This window comes from Mobula hypostoma, chromosome 23 (assembly GCF_963921235.1).
Source record: "Mobula hypostoma chromosome 23, sMobHyp1.1, whole genome shotgun sequence".
NCBI classification, from domain to species: domain Eukaryota; kingdom Metazoa; phylum Chordata; class Chondrichthyes; order Myliobatiformes; family Myliobatidae; genus Mobula; species Mobula hypostoma.
In genome coordinates, this window is record NC_086119.1 from 42,420,956 (window position 1) to 42,442,614 (window position 21,659).

The 21,659-nt window shown below is 38.0% G+C and overlaps 1 protein-coding gene across 1 annotated transcript in view; it reads left to right on the forward strand.

The window, feature by feature from the left end:
* tmem132e (transmembrane protein 132E) overlaps positions 1 to 21,659 on the forward strand; it is a 588,387-nt gene that overhangs the window by 328,124 nt on the left and 238,604 nt on the right. Inside the window, exon 4 of the mRNA XM_063031251.1 lies at positions 19,358 to 19,550. Coding sequence (XP_062887321.1) covers positions 19,358 to 19,550 — 193 coding nt within the window. The remainder of the gene's footprint in view (positions 1 to 19,357; positions 19,551 to 21,659) is intronic.

Genomic DNA, 21,659 nt, shown 5'->3' on the forward strand with positions numbered 1-21,659 from the left:
GGTAGCTAGTGATGTTCCATAATGATCACTGCTGGGACTACTGCTGTTCATAGTTTATATTATTGATGAGAAATCTAAGAAACAGGAGCAGAAGTAAGCCAATCGGTTTTTCAGACTTGCTCCACTCTATTGTTGCTGATCCAGTCTTGACCTCAGACACTATGTTCCTGTCTCTCCAATGTTCCTTACTCCCTTACATTTAAATTATTTAGTGACTCTTCTTCCATGGCTTATAAGGGCTGAAGAATTACAAGAAGTCATGACCCTCAAAATAAAATCCTTATCTCCCTCTTAAATGGGGAACTTATTCTGAAACTGTACCTAGGTTATGTAATCCTACTAGTGGATACATTCTCCCAACAATTATCCAGACAATTTCCTCTTATGTTTAAATATCACCTTTAATTTTTCTGATGAATAGTCCAACTTGCTTACCCCTATTTGTCAACTCCTTTATCCCCTTATTCTGTGTTGCCTATAATGTAAATTTATCCTTCGTTAAATGTAATGATGAAAACAATTCTCATTACTGCCTCTGCTTAAAAATATCCCTACTTTTATATTCCCTACCTTTTGCAATAAGAGTTTATTTTCCATTAGTCTTCCTAACCTTGCTGTACCTGCATGCTGACTCTTTGCATTTCAAGCACTGGGCTTGCCCTATTTTGTAGTTTTGCTGCAATTACATAATAATTTGCTTTTTCATTCTCTCCTTCCATACTAGATATTCTATCATTTTCTTACATTATATGCCACCACTTCCCTTTTCCCTTAACCTCCAGCTATTTTCCCTTACATCCACCTCACTTTTTTTTATATATTATCAATTGTTTGGCTAAAATAAATCTGTCCTTTCATCTAAGTCATCAAAACAGATTGAAAATAGTTGAAGCCCCTGCACAGATACTAGTTACTGATTGTCAATCTGAAAATGACCCAGTTTTTCCCAACTGCTTGTTTCCTCTGTTAGCCAATTCCCTGCCCATGCCAGTACAGTATCACAACTCCACATGCTCTTATCTTGTACAGCCAATGATTGTATGCCACTGTACTGAATGCTTTCTAGAATTTGAAATAGACTACATTCTATATCGTCACAGCTTGTTAAACCACAAAGAACCCAAGTAAATTCCCTTAACACAATTCTGTTTTATAAAACTATGTTGACCATGCATGCTTGCCTTCTGATCTTTGAAATCCGGTGTCCTTATTTACCTAGTAATAACAACTTAAACTACGGAATTAAGAGTGCACTTTACTCATTTATAGAGCATCCCAAATTGAGAGGACATAGACAATACTGAAGAAGAATGGAACAAATAATATTGTAGAATGGGCAAATAACAATGATAAATGTAAAGCAGTATATTTTGGTGGGAAGATATGAAGGTGTAAGTGGGATCAAGGAACAGAGGGATTTCATAGTTCCAATACATTAATCACTAAAGTTTGCATCATTGCTTAGTACTAAAGCAAGTGAAGTATTAGGGCTTATATTTTGAAGGATAGAAGTGAAAATTATGAAAATTTTCATAAACATATATCAAACCTGGTTAAAGAATACCTGGTGCCATGCATACAGTTTTGATTATCATGTAATCAAAAGAGTAAAAAACCAAAAATACAAGGAAAAGGTCAACCATCAGGAAAAGACTAACAGGTTGGGTCTTCTCTGTCTCCAATAAAGAAAGCTGTCTGATAACCAAACAGAGATTTTTAAAATGAAAGGTTTTGATGGATGGATGGTGAGAGAATATTTCTACTTGTGGGGTCAAGAGAAAAACAGAGACCATCAATATAAGATAGTCACCAAGAAATCCAAGTATTCAGAGAAACTTAATTAACATAATAAAACATAGAATTTTGTACAGGTTGACCTTCACTAATCTTGCACCATTGGGACCTGAGGAGTGCTGGATTAGTGAAAATGCCGAATTACAGAAGGATCACATTAAGTGTAATCAGTGCCGGATTATCGAAGGAACCGGATTACAGGTAGTTGGATTAGTGAAGGTCGACCTGTACTTCACAGTGTGATTGAAGCAAATCGTGTTTATGTGCTTTAAGGGAAGACTGGACAAGCATATGAAAGAGAAGGAAATGGAAAGTTGTATAAAAAGATTTAGAGGGGCTAAAAGGAAAAAGACTCAACTCTATTCTGGACTGGACCAATTAGTCTTATGTTCTGTGCAATTGTATGTAATTTTGCATAGCTTGTGGGGAAAATATGATGCTATTGACAGCATTTTAGATGTGTGTTATAGACATATAGGTGTGATTGACTGATTCACTAAAAGTGAGATGCCCTTCATAGTCATTGGAAATGATAGTTAGAATAATCATCATTACATTCCTGAATTGTACCAGATTCCAATTATTTTCCCATGTTTGCAATCTATAGTATTATGTTTCACCTTGTAATTTTATAATACCCTACTCTAGCATTTTGCATTTCAGAGAAAGAAATCAAGTTTGATCTAATGTACAATGTGTTTGTTTACATCCCTTTATATTTTAAGTGATTTTAATGCAGCAAGCTTGAACTTTCTAAAGTAATATTAAATGTTGCAGCAGGTAAGTGAAGGAGGCTGTATATTCAAGATACTAATTACCATTTTCAACATGTTAATTTCTGGATCAAAATCATTGCTCTGTAAAATGCCACTGCAGTTTTCACAACAGTTTTCTTTTACATATAAGTTACTTGCAACCTTTACAGAATAAATGCTTTTTTTGGCTGAAACCAGAAAACTCAGAAGATGTGATTTTCAAGGCAACTGCATTAGATGATGCGCCAAGCTTACATGCTGTGCAAATGGATCCCTATCCATTTTAATTAAATATCTCATAACATTTTGCAAGAAATCTTTGGCCTGATTTCACTGTAATGATATAGAGTTCAGAGTGAGCTATGAGATAGCACAAAATTGCTATCGAAGTCCCATCAGAATATCCTCGAGAATTACAGCAAATGATTTAGAAAGGGAAGCATCAGAAAGTGATAATTTTGGAATCACCAGATAGAAACCCAGATAGGATAAGTCTTATAGTTTCTCATCTGGGGTTCAGGGGGCATACTGCTCCCTCTGGCTCACAAGGAAATAAATAAATATTTTACAGAATGATCTCCGATATTGCAGTTGTAGATCATTTTCAAAACTAGCTTTCCTCAGGCACCAATAGGCATTTTAATATGAGGTTATGTGAATCAGGTATGATATAACAGAGCTTGAAATGTATAATGAGATCTCAACTGGTGAATACGTAAACATCTTAACCTTGTACAAATGTCTCATATCTTTCAAAACTTTGGAGTTAAAGTAGTGATTAGTGAGAGTTGGACACTAATGGAGAGGTCATTTCTCAGATATCGCATTCAACTATTGTTTAATCTACTCAAGTGGCCTGCTATCATATAGTTCATGATCTTAAAATTTGTTGGAAGTTGAATAGTGGGTGGGAGGAAACATCATTTTCTCCAAGAGATAAACTTAATGTCCATTCTTTCATCTCCATTCATATTTCCTTGAAACTATTAATGCTGAAGGGTGCATTTTCATCTATCTACTGTATGTCTTGTCCCCCTATAACTTAATTTGATGTTGAATAGGCTTGCTGCAAGTTGCAAACATAGTCATATGAAATAGGAACATAAGTAGACAACTTGGCCTTTTGAGCTTCCTCCACCATTTAATAAGATCATGCCTGATTTGATTATCCTCTCAAATGCATTCCCATCTCACTACAATAACCTTTCACCCTTCGTATGAATATTATGTATAACTCTGCCTTAAAAATACTCAAACATTGGAAGAAGAACTCTGGAGACTTATGACCCTTTGAAAGAAGGAAAAAGAACTTACAGTCAATGGGAGACCTTTTACTTCTAAACACTAACTCTTTAATTCTAAACATAAGAGATTCAGCAAATGTTGAAAAACTTGAGCAACACACACAAAGACCGGGAGGGACTCAGCAGATCAGGCAGCATATATGGAAAGGAATAAGTATATATTCCTCTTGATATTTTGGACTGAGATTCCATTACCACCCATGTCCTTCCCTTTCTTCCATGATTTGATGTGCTCTCCTATCATACTCAGTCTTCTTCAGCATTTTACCTCTTCAATATATCACTTCCCAGCTCCCTACTCCATCTTCCCTCCACACCCACTCATCTTCCCCCTTACTTATTACCTGCTAGCTTGCCCCACTACCATGTTATGTATTTTTCTCCCTTACTTTCCAGTCCTGATGAAGGGTCTTGGCCCAAAATGTCAACTGTTTATTCCTCTAATAGATGCTGCCAGACCTGCTGAGTTCCTCCAACACTTTGTATGCATTGCCTCTTAATTCTAAATCCTCCCAGAAAAAAAGAAACATCTTCTCCACATTTATTCTGATCCTCATCATCTTTTATGCCCTCTTGATGGATGCAAGCCTGATCTATCCAACCTTTCCTCATAAGGCAATTCAACTCTTCCAAGTATTTTTCCGGTCAATCTTCTCTGATCTGCTTTCAATATATTAACATCTGTCCTTGAATAAGGAAACCAATACAATATTCCAGTTGCAATCTCATCAAGCTTCATGTAGCTTAAGCATTCCGCTCCCAATAAGCAATAATGTTCTGTCGGTTTTCAAAATTACTTGCTGTACCAGCATATTAATCTTTCAGGAAGCATGAGCAAAGACACCCAATCCCTTTGTATCTCAGAGCTCTGTAGTATCTCACCATTTAGATACTTCATTTACTTAATATCTACTCACACACGTAACCTATCCACATTCAATTGGAACCTTTTTGTCCTCTTCACAACTTACTTTCCATTCTACCTTTGTGTCATTCAATTAGTCTTAATTTCACTGCATTCCTCACCACACAAATAAATTTTATTGAATTGCATGCTGCCACATCACAAGTATATCACGTGTTGCAGCCTTCAATTAAATGATGGTTTTGAATCGTCAGTTTGACTGGGCTTGTGTTGGTTTACTAAAAACATAGTGATTAACTACATGTACTAAGCAATGAACAGTTTAGGAACAGTACACAGTCTGAGTAGAGTTGGATGGAAAAAAGAAAAAGCTAGGTATATGAACAAGCTGCTTTAAAACCATAGGACCGTAAGACATGGACATAGACTTAGGCCATATGGCTCATTCATTTGCTGTGCTATTCCTTCATGACGGATATAATATCCTTCTCAACCCCATTCTCCTGCCTTCTCCCTGTAATCTTTGATGCTCTTACTAATCCAGAAACTGTCAACCTCTGCTTTGGGGTGGCATGGTAGCGTAGTGGTTAGGACAATGCTTTACAGTTCAGGTGACCTAGCTTCAATTCCCGCTGCTCTTTGTAAGATGTTTGTACGATTTCCGCCCCCCCCCCCCATGTCCACATGGGTTTCTTCCAGGTGCTCCAGTTTCCTCCCATGATGATTGTTTGGTAGGTTAATTGGTTGTTGTAAATTGTCCAAGCGCAACCTGTTCCAGTGCTTTATAAAATCTCAGCATTACTGCCTTGCTTTTATATTCTAATCCTCTCAAAACGAATGCTAACATTGTATTTGCTTTCCTTAACTTATTTAAATAAGCTAAGCTTTAGAGATTCCTGCACGAGGACTCCCAAGTCCCTTTGTGCCTCTGCTTTTTGAATTTTCTCTCCATTAGAAAATAGTCTACGCCTTTATTCCTTCTACCAAAGTGCATGACCATATATAACACTACACTCCATCTGCCACTTCTTTGCTCATTCTCCTGCAAATGTTATTCCATCTACAGACTGCTTGCTTCCTCAATAGTACCTATCTTTGTATCATCCACAAACTTGCCCACAAAGCCATGAATTCAATCATCCAAATCATTCATATAAAGCATGAAAAGAGGCAGTTCTAATATCGACCCCTGCAAAACATCGGTAGCCAACTAGAGAAAGCCCCCTTATTTGCCTCCTGCAAGTCAGCCAATCTTCTGTCAATGCTAGTATCTTATCTGTAATAAATACTATGTGGTCTAATTTTGTGTATCAGCCTCATATGTGATACCTTGTCAAAGGCCTTCAGAAAATCCAAGCAAACAACATCTTCTAACTCCCCTTTGTCTATCCTCCTCAAAGAATTCCAAAAGATCTGTCAAGCAGAATTTCCCCTGAAGAAAACCATGCTGACTTTAGCCTTTATTTATTATGTGTCTTCAAGTAACCCAAAACCCCATCCTTAATAATGGATTCCAACATGTTCCCAAGCATTAAAGTCAAGCTAACTGGCCTATAATTTCTTGTCCTTTGCCTCCCTCCCTTCTTAAAGTGACATTTGCATTTTTCAGCCTCTGGAACCATTCCAGAATCTAGTGATTTTTCAAAGATCATTACTAATGCATCCATAATGAAGACTGACACAAAATACTTCTTAAGTTTGTCTGCCATTTCTTTGCTCCCCCATCATTACTCCTCCAGTGTAATTTTCCTGAGTCTGATACCCACTCTTGCCTCTCTTTTACTTTCATATTTCATTTTTCTCTCCTTATCACTTTTTAATTGCCTTCTATTGCTTTTAAAAGATTCCCAATTCTACTATTTTTTTGCTATATTATATGGCCTCTCTTTTGCTTTCATGCTGTCTTTGACTCAGCGATTCAGGAACAGCTCCTTCCCCTCTGCCATCCGTTTCCTAAATGGACATTGAACCCTCAGTTTTTTAATATACATTATTTCTGGTTTTTTGCACAATTTTAATCTATTCAATATACATATACTGTAAATTTATTTATTTATTATTTTACTTTTTTTCTTCTATGTATTGCATTGAACTACTGCTGCTAAGTTAAATTTCAGGACACGTGCCAGTGATAATAAACCTAATTCTGATTCTGACTTCACTTGACAGCCACAGTTATCTCACCTTCCCTTTAGAATGCTAATTATTGTTTGTGATATATCTAATTCGTGTCTTCAGATTTGCTCCCCGAAACTCCAGCCATTGCTGTTCTGCTGTCATCCCTGCAAGTGTCCCCTTCATCAGCCAGCTCCTGTCTGATGTCACAGTAATTTCCTTTACGCCACTGTAATACTAATACATCTGATTTTATCTTCTCCCTCAAACTGCCTCCTAAGGGCTCCTTTACCTTAAGCTCCCTAATGAAATCAGGTTCGTTTCACAACACACGATCCAGAATTACCTTTTTCCTAGTGGGCTCAACCACTAACCAAGCTGCTCAACCAAGCTGCTCTAAAAATATATCTCATTGTTATTTTTACAAATTCCCTGTCTTGAGCTCCAGCACCAACCTGATTTTCCCAATCTACCTTCACGTTGAAATCCCTCATTGTCTCTTTGACTTGGATAAAATCACAAATTCATGAAGCTTCTAAAAAGAATATTAAGTCATCAACTGTGTCACGTGTTCTTTTCCTACCACGGTTATTTTTCTTTTCACAATCATGCAAGCATTTTTTCAACTATGTGGATATAATCATCCCATCACTCTATTCTGGGGATGGAATCAAAGGTCTTGTGCTTCAGTAATAACCATTTGTTTGTTCCATTAACAGGTGGAGATATTGATAGTATATATTGATGAGCCTTAGTCTTTTATGCTCTCTTTATAAGTCTGAGGTATTTTAAATAATAACATGCACTTTGTTTTCTTTTAATTTGATAAGCATCTAATTATTCATGTATTTATTTTTCAGTGTAATTTATTAAAGTATGGTTTACATTGCTGTAACTGTTCAGTAGCAGTATGATTAAAGATGCACATGATACATAGATTAAAATTCTGCAAGTTAACTGCTGAATGGCTTAGATTGTGTTTTAGGCAGAGTGAGGTACAGAATAACATTTGCTCTACAAGAAGTTATATGGGAAAAATAAGTAAATACAAAATATGAAAGAAACTACAGATTTTGTGTTTTTATATTTCCTACTTGCATTTATTGATGACCACTTCAATCACTTTGCAACAAAATGGATTTTAATTTTATTCCAATTGTGTTCTTTCTTGTGAGAATTGTGTATAATTGTTTAATTTCTTGTGAAATGTGTTTATATGATGTGCCTGTGATGCTGCTGCAAGTAAGTTTTCCATTGAATCTGTGTATATGATGGTAATCACAACCTTGATTTTCACTTTCACTACCTGAACCGGGCATGAGAGACTTCATTTACTTGAAGAGACTGGGAAGGCTGTGTCAGTCCTCCTGCAGCATAGAAGTTCAGAAAATGTTCGATAGAGACATTCTGCATCATGAAATATTTGTGGACACACTATTATATTGATGCATTATTCTTCAGAGAGATTTGGCATTGCTTCAGGAAGTCAATTAACATCCTTTGTTCTCTCTTTTGTGCAAGGCCCCTCTTGCTGGTAGCACTGAGAACTAGTGGGTCCAAGCACCCAGTTTTTAAGTTACACAGCAGTTTCACCTTTGCAATATTCAAGGCAGTTTTAGTGTTTTGTTGCTCCAGAGTTCTGTTTTCATTATCCTAATAAATTTTGCTCCATCCTACTCCCACAATTCTGAAAGCCCTGTTGTTTCTACTGATTTCTGAGATCCTCAAACTTATTATATGCACACACCTGAATCAATTTCACAGGGAAAATACTAACACTAAACATTGTACCAGAATTGGCACCCTACCCCCACCAATGCTCTGTTTGCTTCATCTATGTGTTATACTCATGGTGCTACACATTTGGTACAATTATGCATGGCAAAGCACTGACAGCATTTCACAATAGATTTTATGCACTGTGTAGCTCATTGAAACAAAAATCTACATGACTAAATGTCATGTCTATCACTTTAATATATTAAACAACTATTGCTCCACAGCACACCTGTAATTCTCAATTTTGGCAGTTTAACAAAATTCAAGTCCATTGAACTTGTTATTTTGTACACATCTTACAATCTATTTCTCTGTGAGATCATTGGATTCATGTGCCAAAGTATCTTCACCTTGAAATTCATATACAGTGCTGAAAATCTGAAAATCCATGTTTTTCCTTGTCCACACAATCCTCTCAGAGAATCAGCAAGTTTATTTTATGAGTCTTTAGCTCAAAGTCAAGCCCAATTGCAAACAACACACAAAACACCTATGAAATTCAGCAGGTCAGGTATTATCGATGGAGGGAAACAGTCACATGCTTACAGATATTGATTGCAACATTTCAGCAGTAAACCAATCATAAAAGGCCAATAGATCAAACATTAAGTCCTCTACCCCATGCCCTGCTCACTAAGAGGGTATATAAGGAGATGTCTCGGTGAGGGGTGGGGGGTTACTTATTTAAATATGCAGGGCTTTGTGCTTTAAATCACATTTATTCTGGTGAAATTCATAGTTGATTTTCTTTTTAACCAAATCTTATCCTGTTGCCCAATTTATGTTGTAAAAGCTTGAAACAATGATTCAGCAATACAGGGAGCTGCATTAGGTACAGGATATAATATGGAAATAATACAATACAATATCGAAAGAAACCTTATGAGCTTTTTGCAGACTCTTTCATTCTTGGGCGCTGGTGTTTCCATACCAGACTGAGACAACCAGTCCAGATACTTTCCACTGCTCATCTATAAAACTTTGTCTGAGTTTTAGATGGCATGCAGAATCTGTGCAAACTTCTAGTAAAGTAGAAGCGCTGCCTTGCATTCTTTGAAATGGTGTTTACATGCTGGTCCCAGGACAGATCCTCTGATATGATGACACTCAGGAATTTAAAGCTACTGATCTTCTCCACCTCTGATCCCTAATGAGCACTGCTTCATGGATCCCCAATTTCTTCCTCCTGTAGTCAGCATCCAGCTTTTTGGTTTTGCTGATGATGAGTGAGAAGTTGTTGTTGTGGTACCACTTCATCAGATTTTCGATTTCTCTCCTGTATGCCGATTTGTTACCACCTTGGATTTGGCCAACGACAGTGTCATCACCAAACTTGAATATGGCTTTAGCCTCAATTGTAAGTATAAGGCCAGTATCAGTTGTAAGTATAAGCAGAGGGCTAAGCACACAGACTTGTAGTATACACATACTGATGGTGATTATGGAGAAGATGTTTCTGCCAATCCATACTGCCTGGGGTTTGCAAGTGAATAAATTGAAGATCCAGTTAGAAGAAGATATCAAGACCTAGGATTTGGAGTTTATTGATTAGTGCAGGGGTCCCCAACCATTTTTGCACCGCGGACCTGTTTAATATTGACACTATTTTTGCGGACTGACCAATGGGGGCGGTGGAGGGTGTTCAAGTAAGGTTAAACTCACCTCAACATGTCTTTTACAGTTAGGGTTGCCAACATTCTCACTCCCAAATAAGGGACAAAAGTAGCAGTCAAATACAGGACACTTCTGTTTACCTCAGGAAAGACTACCATGACCATGAAGGCTCGCGCGGGCACCTGTGTGCCCATGCGCGTATGTGCCAATTTTTTTTCCCACAAATCGGTTTTGGCTTAATCTTCCTGACTACACTGTACATACATTATTTCTACTTTATATAGGCTGTGTATTTATCATATCATTCCTGCTTTTACTATATGTTAGTGTTATTTTAGGTTTTATGTGTTATTTGGTATGATTTGGTAGGTTATTTTTTGAATCTGGGAACGCTGAAACATTTTTCCCATATAAATTAATGGTAATTGCTTCTTCGCTTTACGCCATTTCGGCACGAAAGGTTTCATAGGAACACTCTACGTTAGTGGGGGAATAACAGGACAAGGGCGGTCCCGTATGGGACAAACCAATTTAGCCCAATATACGGGGTGTCCTAGCAAATACGGGACAGTTGGCAACCCTATGTTCAAGTTCAACAATGCATGACAGGGAATGAGGAAAGGTCCATCTGACTCAAATCGTTTCCTCGCGGCCCGGTAGCACATGCTTTACGGCCTGGTACCGGTCTGCGGCCCAGTGTTTGGGGACCGCTGGATTAGTGTTACGGAGATGGTAGTTTTTAGTGTAGTTACAATGATACAAAATCAGAATGTTCCTCATCCCATGGCTATTTTTAATCGCATTTAAGCATCACTAGATGTTGTATTGTTTGATAAAGTATTTTACATCTATACTGTAAATAGAAACAAATATTTGAAGCGGCCTACTTGTTGTAAGAGACAATGCTGTCTGATTACTGTGGGGAGGTTACATGTAAACAATTTTTTGTTGATTGGTTGTTAACTACCATTCCATAACTCCTGAAGGTGTTTGCATTTCTGTAACAACTTTCATATAATGAAAAAAATATTTTTACAAATTGAAGGAGAATTTGTGTAAAGTCGAATTTCTGTAAATCAGATTTTTTCATAATCTGGGGAGATTCTGTGACATTCAATGGAATTGGCCAAATACATCAGTGCCAGGAGTATGTCGATGCATACATGTGCTCAATTTATGAGGGAAATCATCAACCATATCCTCTAGATTATTGCTGCAGCATTCAAATGCGTACATGGGCAGCCACACACACAGACAAACTTGGACAGACACACCACACAATTTACCTGTATAGTCTAGATCAAAGGATGTTCAGTGCAAATGGGGAAAATCAGTTTCTTCTTTTTATTTAAACAAGTTTAAAGCAGTTGTGTCACATTGGGAAGCCGACTGGGTATGATTACCAATGGACAAGATTCAAAAATGTCACATGATTTAACCATGTCTGCAGTTATTTGTTGTTGTACACAAGGCCTTATTTTATATTTTGAGGCATAGTGAGCTTGATTGACAGTAGCGTCCTTAATCATGGCTTTTTAAATCTTGCTTGACTGACCTTGGATCTGATATGATAGATTGATGAATTGCCTTTGTGCCTTATGATTCTTCCTATGCTTAAGAAGATGAGACAAACCTACCCTGTCTGGAAGAGCTGGAAAATGTAGAAAGTTTGTACAGAAACTATGCTTGGTGGGATTGGGGATTGAAGAGAGTGCTAATTCAGTACCAGTGCTGATTTACCACAAAGTATGGCTGATAAGAGAATTTAACATTTTTTTTGCAGTGGAGATGATGCGTAGCAATGTTACTGACGATTGGCAATCACGAGAATGGAGTGTGTGGGACCCAAAGCACATTGTACCACAGAGTTAGTAGTCTACTGGTTACTTCGCTCTTAAAGGTTTTCTGCCATTGAAAGCATGAAAAGTGTCCAGATTCTTCACTGAGATTGCTTTGGCCAAAAGGTAGAAGGGCACAAAAACTAACAACTGTAGATTTCTGGAATTCCACAGATATATTTAGAATTTTGACAAACCACCACTGACTTTCTGAGGCTACGTCCACACTACGCCGGATAATTTTGAAAACGCAGCCTTTTCTCTTCGTTTTGACCTTCTGTCCACACTGAATCGGCGTTTTCAGCCCCCGAAAATGGAGGTTTTCAGAAACGGTCTCCAGAGTGAATAAATCTGAAAACACCTAATATCCGTTGCAGGTAACCGGAGATTTTTAAAACCGCTGTCATGACGTGCCAAAACAGATGGCGACAGCGCAGCATTTCATTGTTTTCTTCTTATTATTCTTCTTCTTATTACTACTACTTTATTGTCGCCAAAAAGAGCGTACAATCATCACAGCGATATTTGTTTCTGCACTTCGCAGAACCTAACAATTTCAGAACAGACAGCAATGAGACTGAAGCTAGAAGAGTTAGAAATGTACTCACCAAATACTTTGACCCATAGCTTACTGAATAAATAAGTATACTCACTTTGCCCTGTTTTCTGTCCTTGCTTGTAAGAAGATGCTTTACCTATTTATGCAAGTACTTCTCTGACAATAGATGTGTAACAGCCTAATGTAACATTGTATGGAAATACAAGATAACACTGATGCAAACATGTTTTATACACTTAACAAGGTGCTTTATTAATGCAACGGAGTTAGTCAGTTTTTCAATGTTCGTCGTCAGCTGGGTCATACTGTCCGTGAACTCGCTGTCGGTTGCCTCCATACGCTCCAGTATTTGTTTTTTTTAGTTTTAAGTCCTCCTGCGCGAGAGCCAAGAGCAATTCCTTTTAAGTTTTTCTACTCTGTAACTGGACAAACGCGCACCAAGTATATCGTTTCCTCTTCGCTTGTTTTCTGTGTGTCCTGCGCATGCCCAGTAGGAGATTCGCCCAAATATCCGTCTCATGTGGACAGAGATATTTTGAAAAACGCTTAGTGTGGACGCCTATCGTTTTTACTCGAAACCGGTGTTTTCAAAATTATCCGGTGTAGTGTAGACATAGCCTGAGTCTGTCTGCAGTTAAGAGACATAATTCCTCAAAGTAATGAAGAAAGCTGACTGAAATCTAATATCTTTCTGCTTCAGAAGTATACAAAGGCAGAAATCCTCATTATGCAAAGTGATTCCGACCAAGAACAACAATGGATCAGAACAACATGTTTGCATGAGCGTTGTTCTCAGCCAACAATAAAGAATGCAACATGACCACCAAGGAGAAGATTAATATCAGTCACGGTCTAAGGGCAGATAAATGAAGGATTGACCAGGCCTGTAATAGTGCATTAAAATTCAGTACTGGACTGTGCATTCTAAAACATTAAACACACATTCATAGGTTGACTAAATGAGTGGTCCAATGTAGCAGAAATTCATTTCTTTTCCACTAAAAAAACTTTTTCGATATAACATGTAAATTGACAAGAGTAGCTGATCTGAGCCATCAATGGTGTCTAAAAGGCCATTCAATCCATTTCTTATTCTTTTGAGGATTAAGAGTGGCAATCCTACAGACAAGTGTTTCACTTTAATCAGTTTCATTCACTGAGAAATTATGCCCCATCATTAGTATGTATTCTTTTGAGAGAGACTGAATTCCCGGACTGGAAGGCCATCACTAATGTACCACCCACAGTTGCAAGTAGGGATGAGCAAAAAATGCTGACCTGTTCAATGATACCTGACAAAGAACAAATTTGAAACCCAAAGGTGCCAAGTTCCCATCTTGCTGTAAGCAAATCAGCATGAATATTTGCATACAAATAATTAGCAAATCTAGAACTCATGCAATTATTGATTCCTGTCCTCCATTGCCTTTACCTTGCTACAACTTTGCAGTGCTTCTTAAGTGGCACAGACAAATTCATGGTAATTGGTCCCTTAGAATGGAGGATATTGCAACTGATTATGAAGGATGACTGTAAACAGCACTGTGTCCAGAGAGGCTAACTTTGGACCACATCAAAAGCAGTACAAGTAGCACCAGTCTGGGCTATCTGGTTGATTGACAACTGAAGGAGCATAATTGAAGCAATATTGATGAGCAAGCAAATCCTTTTATTCTGAGAGGAGACTGCCTGTTTTCACTGCATCCCCCGCATCCCCCAAAGGAGTGTGTCAACAAATCCAGCAGCACCTTTGGGCTAAAGATTATTGGAATTCCAAAACATACTCAAGTACCATGGCAACAGTGGAATCAGAGTTTGGATTACAAACCAAAACATTTGGTAGCTTCTGTCCATTTATCAGTGGAGTCTATCAGACATTACATCATGTGTGGTTTAAGTACTAACATAGAGCTGTCTGCCTCATTCATGTTAGAAGGAATAGGTTCTTGGCTGCGTGCAATTCTTATGTAAAGTTGGAGCTAGACCCACATCCTGAATCTCCAGGTATCTTGTGTAAGTTTTCATGTAAATTGCCCCAACTATTTATGTGCTGATACTCATCAAACTGGCTCAATTTTTCCTTATTTATAACCAGATGTGTCAATCTAATTACATCTGGTTATAAGTTTGCTCCACAACAGGTATTTTTCTTGTCTAGCCTAGCAAAGTTTGCTCACCAGTTACCACTGCTAAATACCCCATGTTCTTTCGTACACAGACATGCTGATGGATATGACTGTTGGATTTATTGACATGATGTTGTTGTCTTGTTCTTTGGAGTAGAACAGATGGTGCTAGACCTGACCAGGTGGTACTTTTTGTATATCTGGAATGAGAAATACAGAGTTTTTTTTGTTTGTTGTTCTAATTGTGTTTTCTTTTCTTGTAAACATTATGTATAAATATTTTTTTCTTGCAAATGTTGTGTATCTAGTGCTATGGTGCCTTGATGCTGTTGCAAGTAAGATTTTCATTACCCCAGTATATACATTAAGAATGTTATAGCTTGAGGGGTGGGGCGGTGGAGGAGGAGTAGAGGGGATAAGCTCCCATTGCTATTAAATGCTCCCAATAGCCTGCATCTCAAATAGCCTCTGACAACCAAGACCAGCTCCCGGTCTTCACATGTGGCTTAGCTACTAAGCCCTGCTGAACTGTTTCTATTGACGAGGAAGGGAGAAAGGTGGGTTACTAGTGCTGTAAAACCAATCCCTTCAGGTAGATGGGGCTTGTCAGCTGTAGTTAGCAGCTCATTTGGGAGAAGGAAAACTCTGATTACAAACCTCTGCTCCCTTGTGACTGTATCCAGTCATGGGAAAGTTTTTGGAAGTAAACCTTGAGGAAAAGTCCAGAGTTGAAGTCCCTAAGGCAGTCCCTATGTTGAGTTCAACACTGACTGGCATTTCCTGCGATGCTGCTGGTGCCAAACTGTATCGTTTTCTGCTGTTCCTTTTGATTCATCAGCTGCGTTGAGTGGGGGCGGGGGGTCTACCGCATGGATAACAGTTTGCTCTTCATATCGAACTGCCCAGGTACCACGTAGATAGCTGGGATGCAACATCCATGGTTGACCCCGATCAATGGAGGGTCGTGTACTTGTTCATATAATGATAAACTCCACCTTGACTTTAAGCACTTTGTGGTACGAGGGTTTACAAAAGTCCTGGTCTTTCTTCTGAATTTCAACTTTTTCTATCATAATCTCAAGGACTACATCAATAACATGGGCTATCCTTTCTCAGGTTTATTACTCTCAAATGGTACATTGGTTTCAAGAATGCTGTATTCAATGTTGACTCCCCTTTAAGAACTCCAGAGTGATAACATAATTTGAGTTTATCTAATGTACGGGACAGGTGCCACAGCTAATCGTATCAGAGACTTGGGTTCAGTCCTAACCCAGAGTGCTGTCTGTATTGAATTTGCATGTTTTCCTTCTGATCTCATGTGTTTCATCCCACATACCAAAGCCATGGGTCAGTAGGTTAAACAGCCGCTATAGATTGCCTTTAGTAGGTGAATGAAAATCTAGAGATAGTTAATGAGGATGTGGGGATAAATAAGAAGGAGGATTAGTCGAAAGGGGTGGTTAATGGTTAGAGTACACCTAGTGGGCTGAAAGGACTATTTCCTTGCTGTATTTCTGAAGTTCCTTATATTTTGCATGTTCTATTAAGGACGGACCTCCTAATTTTGTGGGCTCTTGAACAGGTTTTGTACATAAAAAACACGTGACACATAATTTCCCCCATACAACATGCAATTTCTGGCCGCTGTTTGTAAGGAGGTTATACAGTGCCTATAAAAATTAATCACTCCCCCCCACCACCACCAGACGTTCTCATGTCTTATTGTTTTACAACATTGAATCATGGTGGATTTAATTTGGCTTTTTGACACTGACCAACAGAAAAGACTCTTTCGTGTCAAAGTGAAATGAATTGGTCTAAATTTATTACAATTATTAAACACAAAATAATTGATTGCACAATTACTCAGCCCATCAGGTTAGTATTTAGTAGATGCACCTTTGGCAGCAATTGAGTCTGTGTGGATAGGTCTCTATCAGCTTTGCACATCTGGACACTGATTTTTTTCCCCCCTTTCTTCTTTACAAAACTGCTCAAGCTCTGTCAGATTGCATGGGGATCAGGGGTGAACAGCCCTTTTCAAGTCCAGCCACAAATTCTCAGTTGGTTTGAGGTCTGGACTCTGACTTGGTCACTACAGAACATTAACTTTTGTTGTTTTTAAGCCATTCCTGGGTCACTTTGGCTTTAAGCTTGTCTTGCTGAAAAAATAGATCTTCTCCCAAGTCGCAGTTCTCTTGCAGACTGCATCAGATTTTCCTCCAGAATTTCCCTGTATTTTGCTGCATTCATGTTACCCTCTACCTTCACAAGCTTTACAATGGGCAATCCCCACAGCATGCTTCACAGTAGGGATGGTGTGTTTTTGATGATGTGCGGTGTTTGGCTTACACCAAACATAATATTTAATTTGATGGCTAAAAAACTTGATTTTGGTTTCATCAGACCATAGAACCTCCTTCCAGCTGATTTCAGTCTCCCACATGTCTTCCAGCAGACTCTAGCTGAGATTTCATGAGTTTATTTTTGCAACAGTGGCTTTTTCTTTGCCATTTTCCCATAAAGCTGTGAATGATGAAGCACCTAGCCAACAGTTGTTTGCACAGTCTTTCCTATCCAATCCACTGAAGCTTGTAACTCCTCCAGAGTTGTCATAGGTCCCTTGGTGGCCTCCCTCACTAGTTCCTTTCTTGCACAGTCACTTAGTTTTTAAGGATGGCCTGCTGTAGGCAGATTTACAGCTGTGCCATATACTTTCTATTTCTTGATGATTGACCTAACTGTACTCCAAGAGATATTCAGTGACTTGGAAATTTTCCTGTATCCATCTCTTGACTTGTGCTTTGCAATAACCTTTTTGTGGAGTTGCTTGGAGTGTTCCTTTGTCTTCATGGTGTAGTTTTTGCCAGGATACTGACTCACCAGCAGTTGGACCTTCCAGATACAGGGGTATTTTTTTTACTACAATCAGTTGAAACACCTTGACTGCACACAGGTCTGTATGTAGCTATGACATCTTAACTAATTATGTGACTCCTAAAGCCAATTAGCTGCACCAGCGATAATTTGGAGTGTCATATTAAAGGGGGTGACTACTTATGCAATCAATTATTTTGTGTTTTACATTTGTAATTAATTTAGATAACTTTGTAGAGATCTGTTTTCACTTTGACATGAATAAGTTTCTCTATTCATCAGTGTCAAAAAAGACAAATTAAATCCATTGTGATTCAATGTTGTAAAACAATAAAACATAAAACTTCCGGGGGGGGGGGTGAATACATTTTATAGGTGCTGTACATTCTCTCCATGACAGTGTGCGTTTCCTCTGGGTGCTCCGGTTTCCTCTCTCAGTCCAAAGACGCACCAGTTATCAGGTTAATTGCCCATTGTAAATTGTCCTCTGGTTAGGCTAGGGTTAAATCAGTGGTTGCTGGGCAGCATGGCTCAGAGGGCCAAAGAGCAATAGGCTGTATCCCAATAAATAAAATAAATAAATAAAACATCATTTTCATACATACATTACCCACAATTAAACTGATAGACTCGAGTCTTCATGAGTCAAAACATGGCATGTAGTGAATCACACGGAAAACTGCACCAAAATAGAAGAAGATATTGGCAGCCTTATAGAGTGGGCAGTTAAAATGCTAATAAATTTGGTATGGTGAAAGATGAGGTCGTTTGTTTTTGTAGAATTAAGGAAACAAAAATTGATAAGGAAAAAAAGAGCAATAGGGAAAGAGGCCAACTAGTCAGACAGGATTTGTTTTGAAACCAACCTAGTAGTAAGTTAGATGTGTATTAAGTAGGAAAAATAGTATTTAATTATTCATGCATAGCTCCTGAGTAATGTTTCTTATTACAATGTAGCCATTAGTAAGAACTAGTGTGGCTTCAATTTTTATTAATTTACTATGTATAAAACACTAGTTTATAACAAAAATAAGTTACTAAATTTTAGTTTGTAGCAATTTTCATTGCTATGTCATTTTATTTGGATGGCAGATTCTTGGATTTTCGCAATTTGAAATTTAATATTTCAAGTAATTTGCAGAACAGGTTAAGCATAACTTTAGAAATAATAATTATGTTTCTCTGACACAGTTATAGCCTATTCTGTACTCCGAAGTAATAATAACCATCCCTTTCGCTGAATTAAATCACTATCCAACTGATTGTTTCCATTTCGGAGAATGTCAGGATTCAAGTATTATCTTGGGATTTGATAGTGTGTTTACCCTTACAGCAGTCGTCCCTGAACTACAATATTTTAATATAGATGTGAGATAGAGCCTGCAGGTTGGCAGTGTTTATGTCAGCAAGTTATGCTGATTCAATGTAAATACCAAACTTGTTTGGTAACTAGCTGCATAGTAAATTGACTATGTTGAGTAAAGAAAAATATTTTATTACTCATGCTTGATAATGGGCTTGTGTGTATTCTCATTACTGTGTTGCCTTTGGTGAAAAATGATATAAAATAATTATTATTATTGAATATAACATGATTTGAGAGTTTTCTGGGCTCTGTTTTTATAAGGCATGTATAAAATCAAGTATATAAGTAAATTAAAGCTGTAAAGTTTTTAAACTTTTAATATTTTGAATCAAAAATCTAAAATTTATTTTATTTCTTAACAGAGGATCTGCTCAGCCTAATGAAATTATTCAATTGAGCTTTGAAATGGAAAATTTTACCAGCCAGTCAGTGACAAGACGAATTATGTGGCATGTTGACTACCGTGGAAAAAATCCTCCTCCAGATTCTGACAAAGTGGTGACAGAATTAACTGTGATTCAAAAGGACATCCGGGCTATTGTACCACTCTCTATGGTGAGTGCTTTCAACATCTTCCTTTTCTCTTTCCCAAGCGATAGTCCTGACAGTTATTACCCATGAAACACCTTTATTCAATTCCAAGGTATCTAATGATTTAAATGGAAAATATCAGTAAGATTTTATTTATTTAGAGATGCAGTGTGGTAGCAGACTGTTCCACCCCAATGAGCTTGCGCTGTCCATTTACAACTGTGTGACCAATTCATCTACTTAGTCGTACGTGTTTTGAACGTGGAAGGAAACCTGAGCACCTGGGAGAAACCCACGTGATCATAAGAATGTACAGACTCCTTACAGACGGTGGCAGAATTGAACCCGTGTCACTGTTGTAATACCACTGTGGAACCTTGCCACCCCCATTTTTGCTTTTGAATATGCTACACACTTTTAATATATTTCAATTGACTAGTGTTTATAAGGTGAGACAATTGACATCATGGTATACTTTCACTGCTTTTAGCTTTAAAGCAGTAACCATGGCTGACAACACACAAATTTAGTAGACCTATTATGTGTTAGATTACAATCTTCTGTACGCAACAGCTCAGATCCTGTTCTCACTTCCCCATTGAACATGCTAATTTCCCTTATTTTGTTGTTGTCCTTACGAAGAATACAGTGGTATTGTGTCTGTCATAATGAGATTATAAATGAAAGCTATCTATTAAAATTATGTTTATCCACATAAATTAGACCATCGCTCTGAGAAGGAGACAGTAATTCTGGCACAAGGCACTTTTTTCCCCACATTGACGTTCAAGATAGTGGATGAAATTCGTGTTCAAAATAGTAGCTGGAATTATTTTTGAAACTGCATGTTATGGTATCATAGATGAGGCATATTTCCACCTTGAAAGCTTAAGTATTGTTAATGAAGTGAAATGCCAGTCATAGTTGTCCCTTTCCTGTATGTTCTGTTTTTATTTGCTTTCCAAATTTGAGCTTAACTCACAAGTCAGACGTTCAAGGTTACGTTTTTTAAAATAATTCTCGAGTTTGTGATCATTCAAATGTAAATAAACACTAATTCACTGATACAACAATATAATTGATTTGTTGAAAGGTTTGTTAAGACCATGGAGCAGCACCCACAAAATGCTGGACGAGCTCGGCAGGTCAGATAGCAACTATGGAGGGGAATAAACAGTCGACATTTCAGGCTTGGACACTTTTAGGAATGGAAAGGAAAGGGGGCAGAAGCCAGCATAAGAAGGTGGGGGGCGGGGAAGGATATAAGCTGATAGGTAATGCATGTGACCAGGTGAGGGGGAAGATGGGTAGGTGGCAGAGGAGGTAAGGGGTAGGGAGCTGGGAGGGCGTAGATAGAAGAGGGAAAGTGCTGAAGGAGGAGGAATCTAATAGGAGAGGACAGTAAACCATGGAAGAAAGGAAAGAAGGGGAACCAGAGGAAGTGATATGCATGTGTGGAGAAGAGAAGGGGGTAAAAAGGTAACCAGATTGGGGAATAGAGAAAGAGAGAAGGAGGAGGGGAGTGAAATTACCAGAAGTTAGAGAAATCGACGTTCATGCCATTGGACGGAATATGAAGTATTTTTCAAACCTGAGGTTGGCCGCATTATGGCAATAGTGGAGACCATGGACAATCATGTCAGAATGAGAATGGGAGGTTGAATTGAAAAGGGTAGCTCCCGGAGATCCTACCTTTTCTTGTGAACAGAGTGACGGTGCTTGATAAATCTATCCCCAATCTGTTGAATGAAATTGGACAGGTCAAATAACGAACATTTTAAGTATTGATTGATGCAGTTGTAGTTTTGTTATGTTTGGAAATGGAAAAGATTTTCACAGTGATGCAAAATTTACCTGTGATTGTACGTCTTTTCAAAGCAGTTAAATTGTTTAGAAACATCCGTAGAATAAAGATTATACATATTCTGAGAAAGGTATGGTCTAAAGAATTCAAATGGATGAATAGAGGTGCATAGTATGATTAAAGCATCTTAATAGTGAGGGCCTAGCCACCTGATATAGAGCCTCTGACCACATTTACATGAAACTGGTGACGTGGGAGGACTCTTCTAGTGAAGAATGAGGCAGAATTGCCAGTGGCTAGTGTGACATTGGTCAGTTCGTGAAATGAAA